We start from the raw sequence: 20,901 nt of genomic DNA, 5'->3' as shown, positions 1-20,901 counted from the left end.
GATAAAGAAAGAAACTTAAATATGACATTTCTTCTAATGTTAGGAGAGCAATGGAACTTCTCACAAAAAACTGGACTCTCTCTGAGAAACTAAGGGTTCCTGCCATAAGTCGTCTTCAGAAAATGCATAATGTTGATATTGCTCTTAATGTGCTTAAAGAGCGAGGAGTTCAGTTGCAAGATGAAACTGGTAAGAGCTGCAAAGTAGAGAGAGAATAATTTTCCCTTTTAAGAGAACCAGTAACCATTTTAGTGACTGTCTACTTTATTTACTAGGTGCTTCAATCAGTTCTAGGGACATTGTGGATCGACATAGAGAGCGAACATTAGCCCTGCTATGGAAAATTGTCTTTGCTTTCCAGGTATTGCATAATCAAATCATGTTTGGTTACAATTAAATTGTATTCATTGGTAAAGACTTCTGAAATCCTAAGCCAAGGAGTTGATGAAAATGTGGACTTTTTTTGTTGTTAGAATACGTTATGCAGATATAAAATGGAAATCATTTGACAACTATTGTCAAATTTGTCCATAAAACTTGAATTACCACCTATTGAAAATAGGTTGCCTTACTAGCAAGACTGTGGGGTTACCTGGTTAATGTCTGTCAAAAAGTGAATATTTAAGCGTGTCTTAAACTTAACCCTGGATGAACAACTTTAAAATTAGATATCTGCTAAATTGAATTGTCTTCAGTTCATTCATACAACAAGTAGAAGATGCCAGCTGCTGCCCTTTTGAAGCAATACCCTTATTAAAGTGCTCCAAGCTTTTCCTGGTATCCAGGGTTTCCTTTGTCCATACCATAGCTTAAGTGCATCCAAAAATAAGAAGCTTTTTAACATGGGAATGGTATTATAAATGGGCATATAATAAATTATAACAACAGACAAAACCATTTACTTGTGTTAGCTTTGACTGTGTCTGCTTCCTTCTCGGACATGAAAGAGAGCGTTTTGTTCAACAAAGCTTGTGCAGCATTTTTTTCCACCTATGAAGTTGATCCAGTAAAAGATATTGCCAAGCAAATCCTACTCCTTGCGTGTTCTTTGAGCGATTACAATCCATACAGCACCAATATAAAGATAAATAAGCATATATACAGCACATATCCAGAGGAGACTATTACTTTTAGCACTTGAATGGGCAAGAGTATTTTTGAAGTTTATCATTTAACATCAGGATGTTAGGAACACCTATGTTTTGCTGTGTTATTTTTTTTTACATTCCAGTATTTATGTGAAAGAAAACCTTCATAGCTTTTGCATTTGTTGGCTTCTTAACATATTTGTTTCTGAGCAGGAACTAGTAATTATAGGTAAATGTATTCAGAAGTCAATAAGGTTGTGATTGTTTTGTAACTGTTCAGTACAGGATTTTCTCCCCATCTTTAAGCTTCTGGTACTGGCCACTGACATCCATGGTGGTAGAGAATGAATTATCTACTGTATTGGCCTGATTTAATGGTAGTTTTTGCACTTCTAAATAAAGCACAGGATTTCTATCAGGTTCATCAGATGCTCTTTTCAGGCTAGTCCTTCTCATCTAGCAGAAGCTTCTGATTATGATCACTGTAACTGTTATAAATAGTAGGGGGAAATATTGTTTTTTTTTTTTCTTCCATTAACAGGTGGAGGTTTCCCTGAATGTGGAGCATTTAAAGGAAGAGATTGAGTTTTTAAAGAATGCACACAGCATAAAGACCAAAATGGCTGCTCTGAATATCTCTGTACATAAAGGGAGAAAAAACAGCAGTGGTTACCCCTCATCTGAAAGTTACCAGGAAAATGTGAAACTACTTATGGATTGGGTCAATGCTGTTTGTGGATTTTACAATACAAAGGTAACTAGTCTCATTTTGTATATATAAAAAACATAGAAATTGCATTTTTACAAAAGTGTTTTCATGGATTTCATAGATTTTGGGGTCGGAAGGGACCTGTTAGATCACTGAGTCTGACTCCCTGCCCTGGTCAAGAAAGAGTGCTGAGGTCAAATGACCCCAGCCAGGTGTTTGTCCAAACTCCTCTTAAATATCTCCAAGGAAGGGAACAGCACCACCTCCCTTGGAAGCATATTCCATGTTTTGGCAACCCTCACTGTAAAGAATTTTTTCCTGATGTCCAATCTCTCCTTCAGTTTGTGGCCATTGCTTCTAGTTACCCTGATGGGCGCTCTGGTAAACATCGTATCCCCTGTTTCCTGCTGTCCCCCCCGATGGGTTTGTAGGCAGCCACAAGATCACCTCTCAGCCTTCTCTTATGGAGGCTGAAGAGATTTAGGTCCATCAATTGGTCCTCATAGAGTTTCTCTTATAGTCCTTTAACCAGATGGGTGACCCTCCTCTGAACTGTTTCCAGGCTATCTACATCCCTCTTGAAGTGTGGTGCCCAAAACTGGACGCAGTACTCCAGCTGCATCCTGACTAATGTTGCATAGAGGGGAAGTATCACCTCCTTAAACCTGTTTATGATGCACCTACTTATGATAAAAGAAAGAGTGCGGTTAGCTTTACTTATTGCTTCATCACATTGGTGACTCATGTTCATTTTGGAGTTGACAATGACTCCAAGATCCCTCTCCGCTGTTGTGCTACTTAGAATGGTACCTCCCAGGCTATAGATGTATTGATGATTCTTCCTCCCTAGGTACAACCCATAGCACTTACCTTTGTTATACTGCATCCTATTCTGTTCCACCCACTTCCCCAGCCTATCCAAATTCACCTGGATTCGCTCCCTGCCCTCCAGTTGGTTTACCTTACCTCATAGTTTGGTATTATCTGCAAATTTGGACAGTGTTTTCCACTCCATCGTAATGAAGATATTGAACAGTATCGGTCCCAGGACAAAGCCTTGTGGGACTCCACTGCCCACATATCTCCAGGTAGAAATCGACCCATCTGCTACCACTCTCTGGGTGCGATCCTGAGCCAACTTTCCACTCACCGGACTGTGTAATAATCCACATTGCAACTGTTTAGTTTATTTATAAGAATTGGGTGCGACACTGTGCCAAAGGCCTTTTTCAAATCTAAGAAAATAACATCTACCTCTATTCCTTCACCTAAGCATTTTGTGACCCGGTTGTAAAAAGAAAACAGGGTAGTCGGGGCAGATCTGCCTGCTATGAACCCATGCTGGTTGCCCCTTAACGTTATTTTACCCGTTGGTGCCACGCAAAGGTGATCCTTAACAATTTTCTCAAAGGTCTTGCCATGGATAGAGGTAAGGCTAACTGGCCTATAGTTACCTGGTTTCTTCCTCCTCCCCTTCTTGAAAATTGGGACCACATCGACCCTTTTCCAGTCCTCCAGGACCTTTCCCGAGTGCCATGAGTGCTCAAACAGTCGCACCAGTGGTTCTGCTATGACTCCAGCTAATTCTCTGAGTATCCTAGGATGAAGATCATCAGGGCCTGTTGACTTAAATACATCCAGCCCCTCCAAGTGCCCCTTTACTAGGTTGGTGCTAACAGTTTGTGGGTTGGTATCTGTCTTGCGCTTACCTAAAGTCCCACTGGGGCTTATGATCGTATCCGTGTCCAGGAACACGGATGCAAAGAAATCATTTAGGAGCTTCACTTTGGCCATCCTATCTAACCAGTTGGCCTAATACATCTTGAAGGGGTCCTATGTTGCTCTGTACTCTTTTTGCTTCCTATGTACTTAAAGAAAGACTTTTTGTTATCCTTAACTTTTGCTGCCAGCCTAAGCTCCACTTCCACTTTGGCCTTCCTCACTGCTTCCCTGCAAGCTCGAGCCAGACAGGTATACTCCTCCTTTGTGGCTGCCCCTTGCTTCCACAGCCTATAGGCCTATTTTTTCCCCTCCTGGCTCTCCTGGATTTCCCTGCTCAACCAAGAGGGTGTCTTGGCTCTTTTGCCCCCCTTTGTGTACTGGGACGGTCCCTTTCTATGCCTGCAGGATCAGTCCCTTGAGAAACGCCCACCATTCCTGGACTCCCATTCTCCAAGGCTTTTACCAGTCAGTCCATAGATTCATAGATTCTAGGGTCGGAAGGGACCTCGACAGATCATCGAGTCTGACCCCCTGCATAGGCAGGAAAGAGTGCTGGGTTTAGATGACCCCAGCTAGATGCCCATCTAACCTCCTCTTGAAGACCCCCAGGGTAGGGGAGAGCACCACCTCCCTTGGGAGCCCGTTCCAGACCTTGGCCACTCTAACTGTGAAGAAGTTCTTCCTAATATCTAGTCTAAATCTGCTCTCTGCTAGCTTGTGGCCATTATTTCTTGTAACCCCCGGGGGCGCCTTGGTGAATAAAACCTCACCAATTCCCTTCTGTGCCCCTGTGATGAACTTATAGGCAGCCACAAGGTCACCTCTCAACCTTCTCTTGCGGAGGCTGAAGAGGTCCAGGTGCCCCACTCTCTCCTCATAGGGCTTGGCCTGCAAGCCCTTAACCATATGAGTGGCCCTGCTCTGCACCCTTTCCAGGTTATCCACATCCCTCTTGAAGTGTGGCACCCAAAATTGAACGCAGTATTCCAACTGTGGTCTGACCAGCGCCCGATAGAGGGGAAGTATCACCTTGGATCTGTTCGTCATGCATCTGCTGATGCACGATAAAGTGCCATTAGCTTTTCTGATGACTTCGTCACACTAGGACTCCAAGATCCCTTTCTGCTTCCGTTCCACCAAGCAGGTCATTTCCTAGGCAGTAGGTATGCTGGACATTTTTCCTCCCTAGGTGCAGCACTTTGCATTTCTCCTTGTTGAATTGCATTCTGTTGTTTTATGCCCATTTGTCCAACCTGTCCAGGTCTGCTTGTCCCTCCCTAACTAATCTCCTGAGCTTGTTGAAGTTGGCCTTTCTGAAGACTAGCACTTCAGCCCTGCTAGCTATCTTTCCCACCTTTCTCCGGATAGTGAACTCTATCAATAGGTGGTCACTATCCCCTAGGTTACTTCGTACCTACAGATCCCCCACCTAGTCATCCCCTGTGGCCAGCACCAAGTCTAGTAAGGCATTTCCCCTAGTGGGAACACTTACCTCCTGTGGTAGGTGCAGGTCCTGTAAGGAGGTTAGAAACTTACGTGAACAGGCAGACCTGGCTGCCTGTTCCTCCCAGCAGATGTTGGAAGTTTAGGTCCCCCATGACAACCAGGTCCTTTGAGCGCACTGCCTCTGAGAGCTGTCTTGAGAATTCTAGGTCTAACTTGTCCCCCTGGTGTGAGGGTCTGTAATAGATCCCCACTACCAAGTCCCTTTCTCCCTGACCCCCTGTAATGTGACCCATAGTACCTCAATTTGCCTTTCTTAGCCCAACTTAACTACAGAAGAAGTATATTGCTCCTTAACATAGAGAGCAACGTCCTTCCCTCCCTTTCTACCCCACTCTATCCTGTGTACACAGCTTGTAGCCCTCATTGCCCAGTCATGGGTAGGGTCCCACCAGGTTTCTGTTAGCCCAACCAGGTCAAATTCTTTGTTTGCAAGCAGGGGTGCAAGTTCTTCTTGCTTGTTCCTCATGCTCCTAGCATTAGTATAGCACCAGTAGGTGCCCTTAATACTTCCCCATCCTGATGCTTAGTGGGGCCCTTGGTACTTGCCTGGACTGTTTTAGTACCTGGCTCTTGGTTAGTCATTCCTGGCCTCGCTCTGTCATCAACATCCCCATCCCCCAACAAACCTAGTTTAAAGCCCTGCGTAGGAGATCAGCCAACCTGTAAGAAAACAGACTTTTATCTTTTGGAGAGAGATGTAGCCCATTTTGTCCAAATAGGGCCTTATTCTGGAAGTGTGGGTCGTGGTCAGGAAATCCAAACCCCGCATGATGGCACCAGTTCCGAAGCTGTGAGTTGACCTCTCTAATGCTGTTGCTGTGGTGTTGTCAATGACCGCTGACCGGAAGGATGGATGAGAAGACCACCAGTGCCCCTGAAGGATGTATGAGAAGACCACTTGGCATCCAGCGCCATGTAGTCACTCATGACCTTGTCTGGATTACTCTGGGCCACGTCATTCGTTCCCACATGGATGAGGACCATGGGGTAGTAGTCGGAGGGTCTAATCAGGTCTGGGATCCTCGTTATGACATCTCTAATCTGGACTCCAGGCAGGCAGCATCCGTACTGTGGGATCCATGTGGCAGATGGCTCCCTCTGCTCCTTTCAGGACGGAGTCACCCATCACGATGACCCATCGTCTTCTCCTCTGAATTCACGGTTGTCCCACAGCTTGCTTGGTGGTGCTGGGGTTGTGCCTCCACTGCTGCACTCTCTGCCAGTGATGCCAGGGCCTCATACCTGTTCTTGAGCTGCACTGAGGGATTTGCTGTGGCAGTGCACCGTCTAGCCCTGGAGGTGACTGTCTGCCATCTGTCCACGCCGATTCCCTCCTGTGACGTTTTCCCTCCAGGTGTGTGGTCCTGCAGAGAATGGAAGTACCCATCAATCTCTTCCTCAATCGCCCTGATCCCCCCACAGCCTGCTAACCTCTCCCTGGAGTTCCCTCTCTTGTCCCTCCAGGGCCTGAATGCCCTCCATGGAACACATGGGACAGGTGAGGGGACTCCTGGACCCTCTACCGCCCCTGACCCCTAGAGCCCCTGCCAGGCAGCCCCCACAGACATGAGACTAGGGGTGCTACTGACCCATCCAAAGGCCCTGTCTGGATAGAAACCTCAGAGGAGCTCCAGGCTGGAGGCAGCACCGGGGCAGGGTCCCTGGCTGCACTCCACGTCACCACCCCCATAGTAGTACCCCTCCTCCTCATTTACTCACCTGAAGTCCTTGTCCGAGGTGGCTGACATTAGGGGTTCAGGCCTCTCCTGCTCTCCCACCTGTGCAAACTCTGGCACAGCCCTGAAGAGTGCGCCTGTTTGCCTGGCTCAGGAGCGCAACTCCTGTTCGGCATGGCTATATGGTGATGGGAGGGGAGAAAAACCCTTCCCAATTCCCTACAGCTTGCCCGGCTCCTCTTCCTCCCCCCCCCCCCCGCCCGGCTTACCTTGTTGCTGCTGCTGGCTCAGTCTTGCCGCTCCCCTCAGTGCGATCAGGCAGGGGGCCAAGGGCTCACGTGCGCTGTACATGTGCCTCTTTTGGTGTCTGGGCCTGACTAGAGGCAATTCAAATCTCCCACACCTTTTCAACTGCCAATCAGCTGTTCTGTGCAGGTGTGGCTTGAGCCTGCCAGCAGCCCCCTCCCCTAAGGGAACTTCGCCCCTGGGAGCCTCCCTCACCCTGGGATGCCTGGTAAGTGGCCTCCCTAGGGGCCCGTTTTGTAATGGAAATGTTTACAGTTCTGTATGTCTCTCAAGCCCTTCTGCTCTGTATCAAGTATTAAGACCAATCTGATCTGGCAAATTAAGACTGATCTATCTCGTGTTTTAGAAGTGGATGGAATTCTACCAACCTGACTTGGCCTACTGCATTGTTCCTGCAGTTGTTTAACAGTTTCTTATAACAGCCTATCTACCTACTGAAAATTACATTAGTCCAGTGGTCCATTGGCATGTGTGCTGTTAGCAAAAGAAATGTGTTTCTTAATCACAGTGGAGTTATGTGGCTAACCTTTTACTCTCTTGCTTGTTGACTGCCTTTGGCAGTCTAGGACAGGGCTGCTTCTCATGCCTCTGGAACTGTATTTTGAGTTGCATGCATTGTGCTTGGAAAAACCATGATGTTTCTTACAGAGAGTGAAATAAGGAAAAGCCTGCTCTTGGAGACCTGTTGATGTTTAGAGGTAGACATGCATTCTAGGAAAGCAAAATCCTGCTCTAATGAGGCTTTGAATTAATTTCCCAGGAAGCATTTCTGAATACCTGACTAGCTCCTGAACCATTGAGCTGTCCGTTTCTGAACCTCATAAACTTTATTTTACATGTATCCTTTTGTTTCTCTCTCATACATGTGTTCATTCCTTTTGTATGTGGAATATAATAATCCCTTATATTCTATATCCTAAAATCAACCTCCCTTTCCAGGCCTTTTGTTGCAGTCCTTCTTCTAATAATGGTTATTTTCTATGAATAAAAATCAAGGAACCAAGATTATGTATACTGTGCCATGCAAAGAATCTAGCTATTTTCTGCACATTAATCTCTCTTTGCCTTCCAAATCCATCAATAGTAACTGGTTGGCATTTGCATATGAACATAGCATGGTCAAAAGTGTGACTGCAGATCCAATAGACTTACCCGAGCAATTCTGAACTAGTTTGCTTAGGTTTTGTGGTAGAACTGCAAGACCCAGACCCACCTGAGAAGCTGGATAAATATTTGGGTGACCCTCCAACACAAAGCTCTGCTGCTCTGGCTACTCTGTTCCCAGCTTGTAAACCAGCTGGGTAGCATATTTAAAATCAGCTTTGTTTCGTGTGTTATACACATTAACTGCACATGCAAGAAAATACTTGTCTATTTTAGCATGTTTTTAGACTTGCATGAATATCAGTAATTTTTAGAAAGGTTATAAATAGAGGTGCACTGATACATTGGTCTATATTATATCAGCACCTATAAAAGGAAAATTGACATTATTGGCCACATCAGCTTTTTGGCTGATGTGGCCAATAATGTCACTGATAAACGCTGCGTGCATGCGCACAGCCACAGCATGCACGTAGCCAGGAATGCAGCCTGGCAGCTTGGAGAACAGCGTCTGGCTGGTAAGTCGGTGGGGGTGAAAGGGCGTGGGTAGGGGGCGGGGGGAGGTTGAGGCCCCCATGGTGAGGGGGAGGGAGTGGGGCTGGGGCAGGGGCAGGCACTACTCAGGAAGGGCGCAGCGTGGGACAGAGCCATGGGCAGCTCATTTGGAGAGTGTTTGCGGGGGGCGGGGGGTGGCTTCTGCCACTGCAGACCCTCAGGGAGATACGGTGGCATGTGCTCCTTGGATTTGTGTGCTGGGTGAGGGTGGGCTGCGTGCTCGGGCCTTGGGGGCTGGGCTGCCCTCTTTCTGGCGGGGAGGCTGGGCCAAGGCTGTGCTTGGGGGCAGCCGGTGGCAGTGCTGCGAAGAAGAGTCTACAGAGGGGTTATGTCAAATTTTGGGGTGGCTGTAGCCCAGCCCATAGCCCCCCACCCCAGCCCAGCTCCCTTCCCCACCCCCCCACCAGAAAGAGGCCGATACAGCCCCCAAGCATGCAGCCCACCCTTGCCCTGTGCGCAAATCCAGAGGGTACATGCCCCTGTGCCTCCCTGGGGGTGCGTGCAGTGGTGGGAAGAGGCCAGCACAGCCCCTGGCCCAAAGCACACAGCCCATCCTCACCCTGCACACAAATCCAGGGGTACATGTCCCCCATGCCTGCCCTGGTGGTGTTTCCAGTGGCAGGAGATGCATGCTTCTCTACACCCCCCCCGACCAAGCCGCCTGCAGCTCTGTTTTACGCCTCATCCTGGCTGGGCTGTGCCTGCCCATGCCTCCTACACCATGGAGGCCTCTACTTGCTGCCCCCCCCAGACTTACTGGCTGGCTGCTGCTCTCCAAGCTGCTGGGCTGCATATTGGCAATTGGATCTGTATTGGCCAAAAATATCTTTAATGGGTGCACCCCTAGTTGTAAAAGATCCTTCTATAGAGTCCCTTCAAACTTCAATTTCTTTAATGTTTGCTTTTCTGTGAGGTGCACTGCACTTCAGTAGACATCCTACTGCATTTCTGGATTCTAAAAACGGAGAGCCAGGCAAGCATCAAGTAAATGAGTATTGTTTTCAGTCAGTTTGCATCCTGTAAAGTTTCGGTTTGTGGTATAAGAATAATGATGTTTCTGACCAAGTGAAATAGAACGCGTTTTCAACTTGTATCAGCTATGAGTGCCAAATTTCAGAAGAATTATATTTTATTTTTTTAAACCAGGTGGAAAACTTCACAGTATCCTTCTCAGATGGACGAGTGTTGTGTTATTTGATTCATCACTATCATCCGTATTACATGCCTTTAGAAGCTGTGTGCCAACATACTACTCAAACAGTAGAGTGTACAAAAAATGGTACTGTGGTGCTCAACTCCTCATCTGAATCTGATACGTCTCTAAATGTTTTAGATGGAACATTTGGCCAAAGTGAGTTTTTTGTTGTTGTTGTTTTTTGTTTTTTGTTTTTAATCTCTTTAAAGCATCTTATTTAAGATTTCTTTTTGCACTGAATTTTACTTTCACAAAACAAGATTGTACTTTTGTCTATGTTTATAAAGCTATAACTACCTCAGTCCTCTATAAGGAACTTTTGGACAATGAGAAGAACAACTTCCAGTTGATCAATGCTGCAGTTTCTGACCTGGGTGGAATACCAGCAATGATTCATCATTCAGATATGTCTAATACAATTCCTGATGAGAAGGTTAGATATGTTTTTATTGTTGATATTGGTTCACCATCTCATGTTTTTCTCTAAAATCCTCACTTACTGTGTTTTATTTTCTATTTCCCTAGGTTGTTATTACCTACCTGTCATTTCTTTGCTCACGGCTTCTTGATCTTCGTAAAGAGACCCGAGCTGCTAGGCTGATCCAGTCAGCTTGGAGGAAACACAGAATGAAAGTAGAGCTAAAACTTTTTCAGGTATTTTCTTTTGTGTGAGTAGCACTTACTTTTTTTAGTGGTACAGGTGGAAATGCTAAATTAAGACAAACACATAGTCTTGGAGGCCATGATTATGTGGTATTGAGAGTAATGCCTTTTCATGAGAGGGTATGTTACAATGAAGCATGGAGATCTTGCTGTATTAAAAAACTAGAAATCTTTCCTTTTAACTACCCAGTAATTATAGCTAATTTAGTATCTAATTCGCTGCCAGGATTACTTTTAAAACTGATGGGAAAAGACTCCAATGGGATAAAGCTATTTTTTAATCAAAGTAGAAGTTACTTTAGTTAACTGTATCAATAACCCCATTATTTGTAGTTTTAATTTTGAAAGAATGCTGATAAGAAAAGTTATTACTAGATCTGATCAAAGGTAAAGTTTAAGCCACTGGCAGGCTACTGTCACACTTTGGGGAAAAAAAAATCCAAAAAATAACTGAAAGTAACATTGTTGTGAGGTTCTTGTTGAAACCAAGTTGCTTAAAAGCCGAACATGTATTTTGATTAAAATTTTAGTATTCAAGTAAATATTTCAGTTTTCTTAAAATTGAGATGCCTACTCCCCCACCCAGTAATATAGAATTGCAACTTATTTTGCATATGTTAAAGAGCACAGTCTTTAATTTTTACTAAAATTTCTAGGAAAAGGACAAAGCTGCTCGAATTATTCAGAGAGCTGTGATAAATTTTCTCTCTCGGCGGCATGTACAGAAAGAAGTTACTGCTGCAGTTTTCATTCAGAAACACTGGAGAAGATTTTTAGCAGAGAAGAGAATCTTGCAACTAAAACGTGCAAGACTGGAAAAAATCAAAAGTGAATCAGCTGCAGTCATCCAGGTTTGTTTAAATTATCTAGGTTTACATAGCAATGAGACCACTTTAAAAGGAGCTCTTTCTTTATAGAAAGGTAAAGGAAAAATCCATGGTCAGAGTCTTATGTCTTGCCTATAGCAATTGATAAGTCTACAGCAGTTGATAAGTTCAGAAAAGTCTACAAAGTTGGTTAACTTTTTTTTCTTTTTTCAGTTGCAATAGATAAAACTACTTGTAACTCTGTCCTAGTCTAGCAAGTTTTCCCTTTCTATTACCCTTTCCTCATAGCTGTTACTACTGTTTTGTCTGTTTCCACTGATGCACCAGAAGGCATAAAATACCACTTCCTAAAATTGTTGGTGTGAGAATGATCACCTACTGTTAGTTTGCTGATGCTTCAGCTACAAAATAATGTGGAAGACCCTAAAAATGCATTTTTTTCCTATGAAGGTTCTACTGTCATGGGACAGTTGGGTTTGGTGGGGACAGCAAATAATTCACTCAGCCAGGAATTTAAAGAGTAGTTAGTGTACTAGACCAGTGGTGCTCAACCTTTTTGTCTGCAGGGCTGGATTGGCAGTGACAAATCCTTCTGTGTGCTGGATCTTGCTGGTGGACCCAATCCAGCACCCAAGTCATGCATGGTGGGCCCCAATCCAGCTGCATGGGGAAAGAAGCTTTACCCTGGCTCCAGCCTGCCTGGCCTGGGGGAAGGGGGTATGACCCAACCCCAGCTCAGCCCCATGGGAGGCAGGGGCCTGGCCTGGCCCCAACCTGGCTGGATGCGGGGAAAAGGGGTGTAGCCCAGCCCTGATTTGGCCATGCCAGGGCATGGTTGTGACCTGGCTCTGACCTGCCATGTGGGGCTTGGGATTTTGGCATCAGGGGGAGTGGTAGTATTAACTGCTACTCTTTCCCTGCTGCCAAATTTCTCAACCCATGGGAGAGCCCCCCTGTACTAGACTAGGTAAACTTGAGAGACCCTGACAATTACTTTGCATTCAGAATTCATGAATACCTAGCAAAATAAAATGTGTACACTTCATCCTAGATGCTACTTAATTTCTTCCAACTTAATTTCTTTTTTCTTCTTTTGTAAGAAGCTTTTTTGGCCAGTTTGAGTGTTAATTTTGCTGAACAGTTTGCAAGGATTTCTTAGTTGCCTTTGTTTGCTATAGATACTATATCTTAACAAAAGAAGAAGAAAGAAAAGCAAACTGTTTTAAATGGGTTTTGCACTTCTGATGTTGATGGGAGGCCTAACCACTGATCTGGAAGGCAGAGTACAAAATGAATAAGTGAGACCGCTCTGATGAGTAGTCCACAAGATGAGATCTAACACTAATAGATGTGAAGTGTTTTTAATAGTCGAAGTAACTTATAGACTGTACCCCAAATACAAGATAATTTTTTCATATTTGTGTAACTGCAGTTAAATGTGTGGAGTAACCACTCTTCTTTTTTGCAGATGTACTGGAGGAGCTATTCTACTAGGAAAAGATATCTACAGCTCAGATACTATGTTATTCTTGTGCAAGCTAGAATAAGGATGTTGATAGCTGCTACTGCATATAAACGACTTCTTCATGCTACCATCACAATTCAGAGGAGACTGCGTGCTTTCTTGCTGGCAAAAAAAGTTCAGCAAAAATATGAAACTTTAAAGTGTTCTACACTGATTATTCAGTCTGCATTTAGAAGGTGGAAAAAACTCAAAATTCAACAGAAAGCTAAAGCCACACTAGTACTGCAAACTTATTTCCGAAAATGGCAAGCCTCAAAATTGGCTAAAAGAGGGAGAGCTGCTATTGTCATACAATCTTGGTATAGGAGGAATGTATCTAGAAAGCACTATTTGCATGTTAGAAAAAGCATCATCAAGATTCAAGCCTGGTTCAGATGTCACCATGCTAAATACTTGTATGAAGAAAGGAGGGCAAAAATACAAACAATTCAGAAATATTACAGAGCTTGTAGGTTGGGAACAATTGAAAGAGGAAAATATTTGCAAAGACGTGCAGCAATTATAGTTCTCCAGGCTGCTTTTAGAGGTATTAAAGCTCGACTGTTATATAGGCAAATAAAAGCAGCTTGTGTTATTCAGTCATTGTGGAGAATGAGACGAGAGAGACTTAGATTTTTACATGTGAAGCAATGTGTTGTTCTGTTGCAGTCGCATGTGAGAAAATACCAACAGCTAAAAAGATACAAAAGAATTAAAAATGCTGTCTCTGTGATTCAAATTCATTGTAGATCATATGTTGCTTCTAAAAGAGCTTGCTCTCATTTCTGGAAAATGCATCTTGCTGTCCTTGTGCTGCAGTCTGCCTACAGAGGAATGCAAGCAAGGAGAGAGGCTCGCATGTTGAGATCAGTGGTGAAAATTCAGTCAAGTTATCGTGCTTACGTTGCCCAGAAGAAATTTAAATGTTTAAAAGATTCTGCTGTGAAGATCCAGGCTTTCGTAAGGATGATGCAAGCACGTAAACACTATTGTTCCGTAAAGGAGGCAACCCTCTATGTTCAGCGAAGATACCGTTCACAAAAGCATGTCCTTCAATTTCAGGAAGAATACAGAAAAGTGAAACGAGCTTGTGTCCAAATTCAAGCTGCAGCACGAGGATATCTGGTCAGGAAACAAGTCCAAAGATGGAAGGAAGCTGCAACTATGCTCCAGGCTTACTACAGAATGAAAAGGGATAAGCAACGCTATTTAAGGTTGCATACAGCTACTGTTATCATTCAAAATCATTATCGTGCATACCAAGAGAAAGTCTGTCAGAGGCAGAAGTTCTTGAAAATCAAAGAAGCAGCTGTTTGCTTGCAAGCTTCTTATAGAGGTTACAGAGCACGCAAAATGCATAAACTTCAGTGTACTGCTGCTGTTAAAATCCAGACAGCTTTTAGAGCTCATACTGCGAGAATGAAATACCATGCCATGGTTCAGGCCTCTGTTATAATTCAGAGGTGGTACAAAGCCTATAAAACTGGTTCCAAAGAAAGATCTAACTTCTTAAAAACAAGAACAGCTGCGCTTTCTCTTCAAGCAGCTTTTCGTGGCTGGAAAGTACGAAAAAATTTCAGAAGGCAACATGCTGCTGTAGTTAAAATACAATCTGCCTTTAGAAAGTTTAGGGTCCAGAAAAGATTCAGGCTCATAACCAATGCTGTGCTAACTATGCAGCAGCATTATAGAGCCAGGATTGTAGGTAGAAAACAGCATCAAGAATATGTTGAACTACGTAATTGTGTAGTGCATCTTCAGGCAATTTGGAGGGGAAGAATGGTGAGAGAACACATTCAAAAGCAACACCAATGTGCAGTAATCATTCAGTCTTATTACAGAATGCATGTGAATCGATCAAAGTTGAAAACTTGGAGAGAAGCTGCTTTAATGATTCAAAGACACTACAGATCTCACTGTATGAAAAAAGAGCAACGTATGCTTTACCTGAAAACAAAAGCAGCTGTATTAGTCTTGCAGGCTGCTTACCGTGGAATGAGAGCAAGGAAACAATTAAAGAAACTCAACAAAGCTGCTACTATTGTACAGGCAACCTACAGATCTTATATGGTCAGAAAGAAATATGAAGCTCTTAGGTCTGCAACTATTGTGGTTCAGAGATGGTATTGTACAGTTCTTGAAACTAAATATCAAAGGCAGGAATATATGACTTTAAAGAAAGCAGTTATTAAAATGCAGGCTGTTTACAGAGGCGTAAAAGTAAGAAGACAAATTCACCAAATGCATCAGGCAGCTATTTCTATTCAAGCAATGTTTAAGATGCACCGCATAAACATTAGATATCGTGCAATGAAACTGGCAGCAGTTTTAATAAAAAAACGATATAGAGCATATTGTCAAGGCAGAACGGAACGTGGAAAGTATTTGGAACTATGCAAATCAACACTTATCCTTCAGGCTGCTTATAGAGGTATGAAAGTTCGACAACAGTTAAGAATTATGCATCAGTGTGCAACAGTCATACAATCGTATTATCGAATGTACAGACAACAACGTGACTTCCTAAAGTTATCTTTGGTCACTAGACAGATTCAGCAGCTGTATCGTGCTCGAAAAGAGCGAGATGCCCGAGCACACACATGCAAGGTGATCAAGAAGTCTGTACTCTGTATTCAGGCTGCATTCCGTGGAATGAAAACAAGAAGACATTTAAGAACTATGCATATATCTGCTGTCCTTATTCAAGGAAGAGTTAGATCCTTCCAACAAAGAAAACGTTATATTTATCTTCGAGCAGCTGCTGTTATGGTTCAGAGAAAATACAGAGCAACAGTAATTGCAAAGCAACAGCATCAAGAATTTCTTCGTCTCCATAAAGCAGCCATTACCATACAGTCTGCTTATAGAGGCTTTGTGGTAAGGAAGAGCATTCAGCAGATGCATAGGGCTGCTACAGTTATCCAAGCAGTAATAAGAATGCATAAAACCTATATTTCCTACCATGCTGTCAGGCATGCTTCAAGAATTATACAACAACATTACCGAGCTTACAGGGAGGGAAAATGGGTGAGAGAAATATACTTAAAACAGTGTAATTCTGTCATAGTTCTTCAGGCTGCCTATAGAGGAATGAGAACAAGAATGCTGCTAAAGAAAAAACATAATGCTGCAACCATAATACAAAGAAACTATCAAATGTACAAGCAGCATTCTTACTACAAGAGAGTGAAGTGGGCAACCAAAGTAACACAGCAGAGATACAGAGCCAATAAATTGAGAGAAGCTGCTGTACAAAGGTATTCCTCAATGAAGAAAGCAGCTACTTGCATTCAAAAAACTTTTCGAAATATGAGAGCAATCAGAGAATATAAAAAAATGCACCAAGCTGCTGTAGTTATTGAGAGGGGTTTTAAAATGCATAGAGAACGGCAAAAATATCTTTCCCTTAAAGCAGCTACTGTTGTCCTTCAAAAAAGATACAGAGCCTTGCTTTTGGCAAGGAGGCAAACTAGGGAATACCTTACTCTTCGAAGAGCAGTAATTTGTATGCAGTCTCTGTACAGGGGGTTTCAAGTACGGAAAAATATTCAGTACATGCATTTGGCTGCCAAGACCATCCAGTTGGCATTTAGAATGTATAGGGTTAGAATTGCCTATCAAAACATGAGAATTTCGGCTGTCATCATACAAAACTATTACAGAGCCTACGTTGAAGGAAAAATTCAAAGAAAGAAATATCTGACAATGCAGAAATCGGCTGTGGTCATTCAGGCTGCCTACAGAGGTGTGAGAGATCGACAAAAACTGAAGATTATGCATGCCTCGGCAACTGTAATACAATCTTTTTATCGTATGCACAGACAGCATAACTATTATAAACATGCATGTTGGGCAGTTGGAGTTATACAGCAAAGATTCAGAGCCAAGAGGGCAAGAGAAGCTGAAGTAAAGAACTATACAAAAATAAAACAGGCTGCCCTTTGCTTTCAGTCTGCTTTTCGTGCTAGAAAAGCCAGGCTGTTGGCTAAAAACGTTCTAGCTGCACAGCATATCCAGTCAGTTTTACAGATGTACATAGAAAGGAAACGCTTCCTTAAGAAAAGGGTGGCAGTGGTAGTAATTCAGTCTGCTTTCCGATGCCACCAAACAAGGGCTTGGTTTAAGGCAATCCAGGGCTCGACAGTTGTGATCCAGAGGTGGTATAGAGCATGTCGAATGGCTCGCTTACTGAAAGCTGAGTACTGTATTCAAAGGCAAGCCATCATAACTATTCAATCTGCTTATCGTGGTATGGTAGCAAGAAAATTGGCAATGCGAATACGGGCTGCAAGAAAGATTCAGTCTTTTCTTCACATGGCTGTGCATCGTAGAAAATTTGTTAAGCTCAGAGCAGCAGCTGTTATGTTACAGACTTACTACTTGATGCAGAAAGTCAAATTACAGTATGCTATGTACAGAAAAGCAGCACTTATATTACAGAACCACTACCGATCTCATTTGGCTATGAAACGTCAAAGAGAGGCCTACTTACTCACCCAGAAGAGCATTATTGTAATACAAACTAGAATCAGGGGATTCAATGAATGGAGAAGATTTCAGAAAATTAAACAAAGCACAGTAAAAATTCAGGTATGTGTATAGTATAGGTTCTATAGATTTTTAACAGTCTCTAGACCAGTATTTAGAAGAAACAGAGCAGAGAAAAGGGTACTATTTTGTTTCCCCTTCCTGTGCTCTTTTAAATGTCTTTCTTATAGAGCTAGGGTAAGTAAATGATTGAACCCAATTTCCCCCCTATTACCTCCCCCGCCACCCACACACTGGGTTTTCCCAAGAGGGGTGTGGAAATAGAAGCCTCACTTTGCCGTCAGGTTGAATTGCAAGTTAGAGTGGGGCTAGCTGAAATTCAGAGAGAGAGCTGTGCACTTCATAAATCTAGATGGATTCTCAAGGAAGGGGAAAATATTCAAATTTCACTTATTTTCTTACCTTTGCTGGTGGATCAGAATATTTCCAGAAATCATGGGCTTTATCCTTTCTTTTTGAGATTTTTATCAGTGAGGGAGGCATGTGTAATACTTCACTGATTTTTACTACTACTGTTGTAAGACGTTTTGCAAACAGAAGATATGTATAAGTAAAAGTATAAGTATACAGTAAAAGTAACTGAACACTCCTATTGGTTCCACAGATCGTTGTGGCAAGCTCTGTACTTAATATGAGTTTGCAATGACTGACCCTCTGAATTACTTTGTATAATCTCTTCCTTGTTTTTATTTTTCACTCTGTCCCATACGTATATTTTTTTTTGTATAAAGAGATACACGTGATGTTCCTTAGTCCCCTTCTGGCATTTTGTTCCAGGGAATACTCGTTCTATATTAGAGTTCTGAGACAGTGCTGTAAAGATTACTCTTCTTCCCTACTGTCTTTAAAAAAGGAGAATGGTGGGAAGGTCTAGAGCTTCCCATAAATTGCTATACATTTTATTGGGAGATAAGAATACAGGTATCCTTTCTTCTACTTTGTTTATTGGTGAACTACTTTACTGCAATTTTGAACTGTTTGTTTCTGCTATCCTATCCTTGTTCTATCTTAATGAAATGCAAGTCTGCCTTGGCAGGTGGTGGACATTTCTGTTCTAAAGGAGAAATATGATCAGGTTTGAGATCACACATTTCAGATTCACAAATTTTAAAAAATAATTAACTATCTGCTTCTGAAAAATGAAGTAGATGAGTGCTGTCTTACTTTAAAGTATGGTAACAAAAGAAGACCATAGTACAGTATGAAATATACTAAAACTGCATTTCTCTTCAGGCTTTTTATCGTGGATTTAGTCAAAGACGACAGTATCTTCAGTATAAGTCTTCAGTTGTATTGATACAACAGCACTACAGAGCCCACTGCCTTAGAAATATGGAGCGACAAAAATATCTTCAAATTAAAGCAGCTGCACTTAGGCTTCAGGTATTTCCAGGGATATCACAACATCTTTTTTCACCAATTCAGAATAATTTGTTACAAAGACCTGCATCAGTGGTGTGGTACTAACTTGACTATTAATGTATAAAAGGCTTTCATAAATTGACTCTATATACAAGTAGAAATTGTCCCCCCACAAGGCTCCCAAATGCATGATGTAAAGAAACTGGCAAGAGACTTCCTGCCCAACCTTCCTTACCCCTCCCTATCCTCCTTCCATTTTTACTGTTATGTGTGATAGGATTGGGCCTCAGAGGTGGTCATGACACCCCCTAGTGCCCATATGAATCCCCCTTTGGCTCCTTGGGTAGTCTCCCTCTTCTCTTGCCTGCCATGCCTTGATGGAGTTATTTTATTATAAAAAGAAGGGAGGCTGCTTCAGGGTCCCAGAGAGGGCCCTTGTCTATTTTTCACTCAGCGGGTTCCTTCTGGTCCCAGCTGATCCCAGTCTTGCCCCATAAGCATTTAGTGGGGCCCTTCTAGCCCCATCCGTGCCCCAGGGTACCAGTTGCCTTAAGGGTTATTCATGTTCGCCTTCTGCCCCTACAGCCACACCCATGCCTCACAGATGTTATTTTAGATTTGTGCACCAGCTTGTATGGGCTTCAGTCCCCTTGGCTTTAGTTCGCTGGTTACTCTTTGCTATAAACTGCCAGCATATGCCCACTTCCTCTGGCCTGGCTTCTGAGTCTCAGCCTTGTCTGGCTCTTGGCCCATCTTACTCTGCTTGCCTGGCCTTTTTGGCTGGAGCCTGCCTCTTTCTTCCTTTTGGGGCTCAGGCCCTGGCCCTTTCAGCTGGAGCCTTCCCTTAATAAGGCTGAAAATCTGAAGCACCTCCCTGGCACCTGTGTGTGGCCTTCTGTCCTCTCCTCCAGCCACCATTTGTTCCTCTTAATCAGACACAAATGCCAGCCCACAGGCTGTATAACAAAAACTCTCCCTACAATGGGTCAGCAATTTCCTCCCAGGCTGCAAGTCCCCCTTAGCTATATGTCTGTATTGTGGGAACAGCCTGGGTCTGGACCATCTTTTTTCTGCATCCATCCTGCTTAGGAGATCCTCTCTGTGCAGCCTGCAGGGCCAGACTGACTCCCTGTTCTCAGGCACTGGCCTGAGTGCCCCATAGTCCCATCCCTTTCTGTCAGGTGGCTCTCCAGGCACCCACAGGGGCTTCCGTTTAGGCCTGATGGTTGGCCTGCCCTTATCTGTGGTGGCTTCGCTGAGCTGCTTGTAGTTCTCTGTGCTGTGTGGAGGTCTGCTTTCTGACAACTAGCTCTCTAGCATTTAGTCTGCTTCCTAGCAGCTGCCTGCCCGCCCCCCCCCCCCCCCCCCCCCCCCCCCCCCCAGCATAGCCAGCTGCATCAACCCTTAAAGTAGCAGGAGCCCCTGGGTCCCTTTTACATATCTTACATGCCTGGCTTGTTACAAGTATAAGCTTGAGAGGCATTTGGGCGGAAACATGTGGTGTTTTTTTCCTTAATTTTTTCCCATTAAACACAAAACTGATTGCATATTTGTTCACCCTTTCTACAGGCTTTGTATAGAGGTTTTGAAGCCAGGCAGTTGGCTGCTAAGATGAGATCTGCACAAATGATTCAAGCCTGCTTTCGAGGATACAGAGCACGAAAAGAACTTGCAGCTGTGGTAAAAGCAGCTGGTGTCATTCAGAGGTACCACAAAACCCGACAGCAAAGAATCTGGTAATATATTATTGCCACATAGCATATTTCTTTTAGTTACTAAATTTTTTTGTTACTTGTGTTGATTTTTATAGCTTTATAGTTTAATGCTCTCTTGTAGTTTGGGACATCTGTGGACTTCTAGGGTGGGGAAACAGGTGCTGCCTTTGTGCTGCTATAAAATATTTTATGATGACACAAAGGCCAAGCAGACATTGTGTTGTGCCACAGATTGGTTGTGCTGCAAATTGTGGCTGTGACAAAGCAGGAATCCATTTGTGCTGCTGTTTAGCAGCAGATATCTGGTTACTTTATGGCAGGAGAGCACAGGCAGCTTGTAGCTGTTCATGCTCTTCAGCTGCCCGAGGAGAACACATTGCCCGTTACCTTGTGGCGTGAATGTGTGGGCCAACAGGTGATG

At 43.5% G+C, this 20,901-nt stretch overlaps 1 protein-coding gene across 1 annotated transcript in view; it reads left to right on the top strand.

Annotated features, from left to right (window-relative positions):
- Positions 1 to 20,901, top strand: part of ASPM (assembly factor for spindle microtubules) — a 64,477-nt gene that overhangs the window by 31,019 nt on the left and 12,557 nt on the right. Inside the window, exons 11-20 of the mRNA XM_059728431.1 lie at positions 44 to 189; positions 276 to 361; positions 1,630 to 1,842; positions 9,813 to 10,017; positions 10,149 to 10,294; positions 10,387 to 10,515; positions 11,181 to 11,375; positions 12,820 to 17,445; positions 18,637 to 18,786; positions 20,335 to 20,501. Of these exons, the coding sequence (XP_059584414.1) occupies positions 44 to 189; positions 276 to 361; positions 1,630 to 1,842; positions 9,813 to 10,017; positions 10,149 to 10,294; positions 10,387 to 10,515; positions 11,181 to 11,375; positions 12,820 to 17,445; positions 18,637 to 18,786; positions 20,335 to 20,501 (6,063 nt within the window). The remainder of the gene's footprint in view (positions 1 to 43; positions 190 to 275; positions 362 to 1,629; positions 1,843 to 9,812; positions 10,018 to 10,148; positions 10,295 to 10,386; positions 10,516 to 11,180; positions 11,376 to 12,819; positions 17,446 to 18,636; positions 18,787 to 20,334; positions 20,502 to 20,901) is intronic.

This window comes from Alligator mississippiensis, chromosome 5 (genome assembly GCF_030867095.1).
Source record: "Alligator mississippiensis isolate rAllMis1 chromosome 5, rAllMis1, whole genome shotgun sequence".
Taxonomy (NCBI): domain Eukaryota; kingdom Metazoa; phylum Chordata; order Crocodylia; family Alligatoridae; genus Alligator; species Alligator mississippiensis.
Note: the sequence above shows the minus strand (reverse complement) of the source record. Positions and strands in the feature narration are given on the sequence as shown.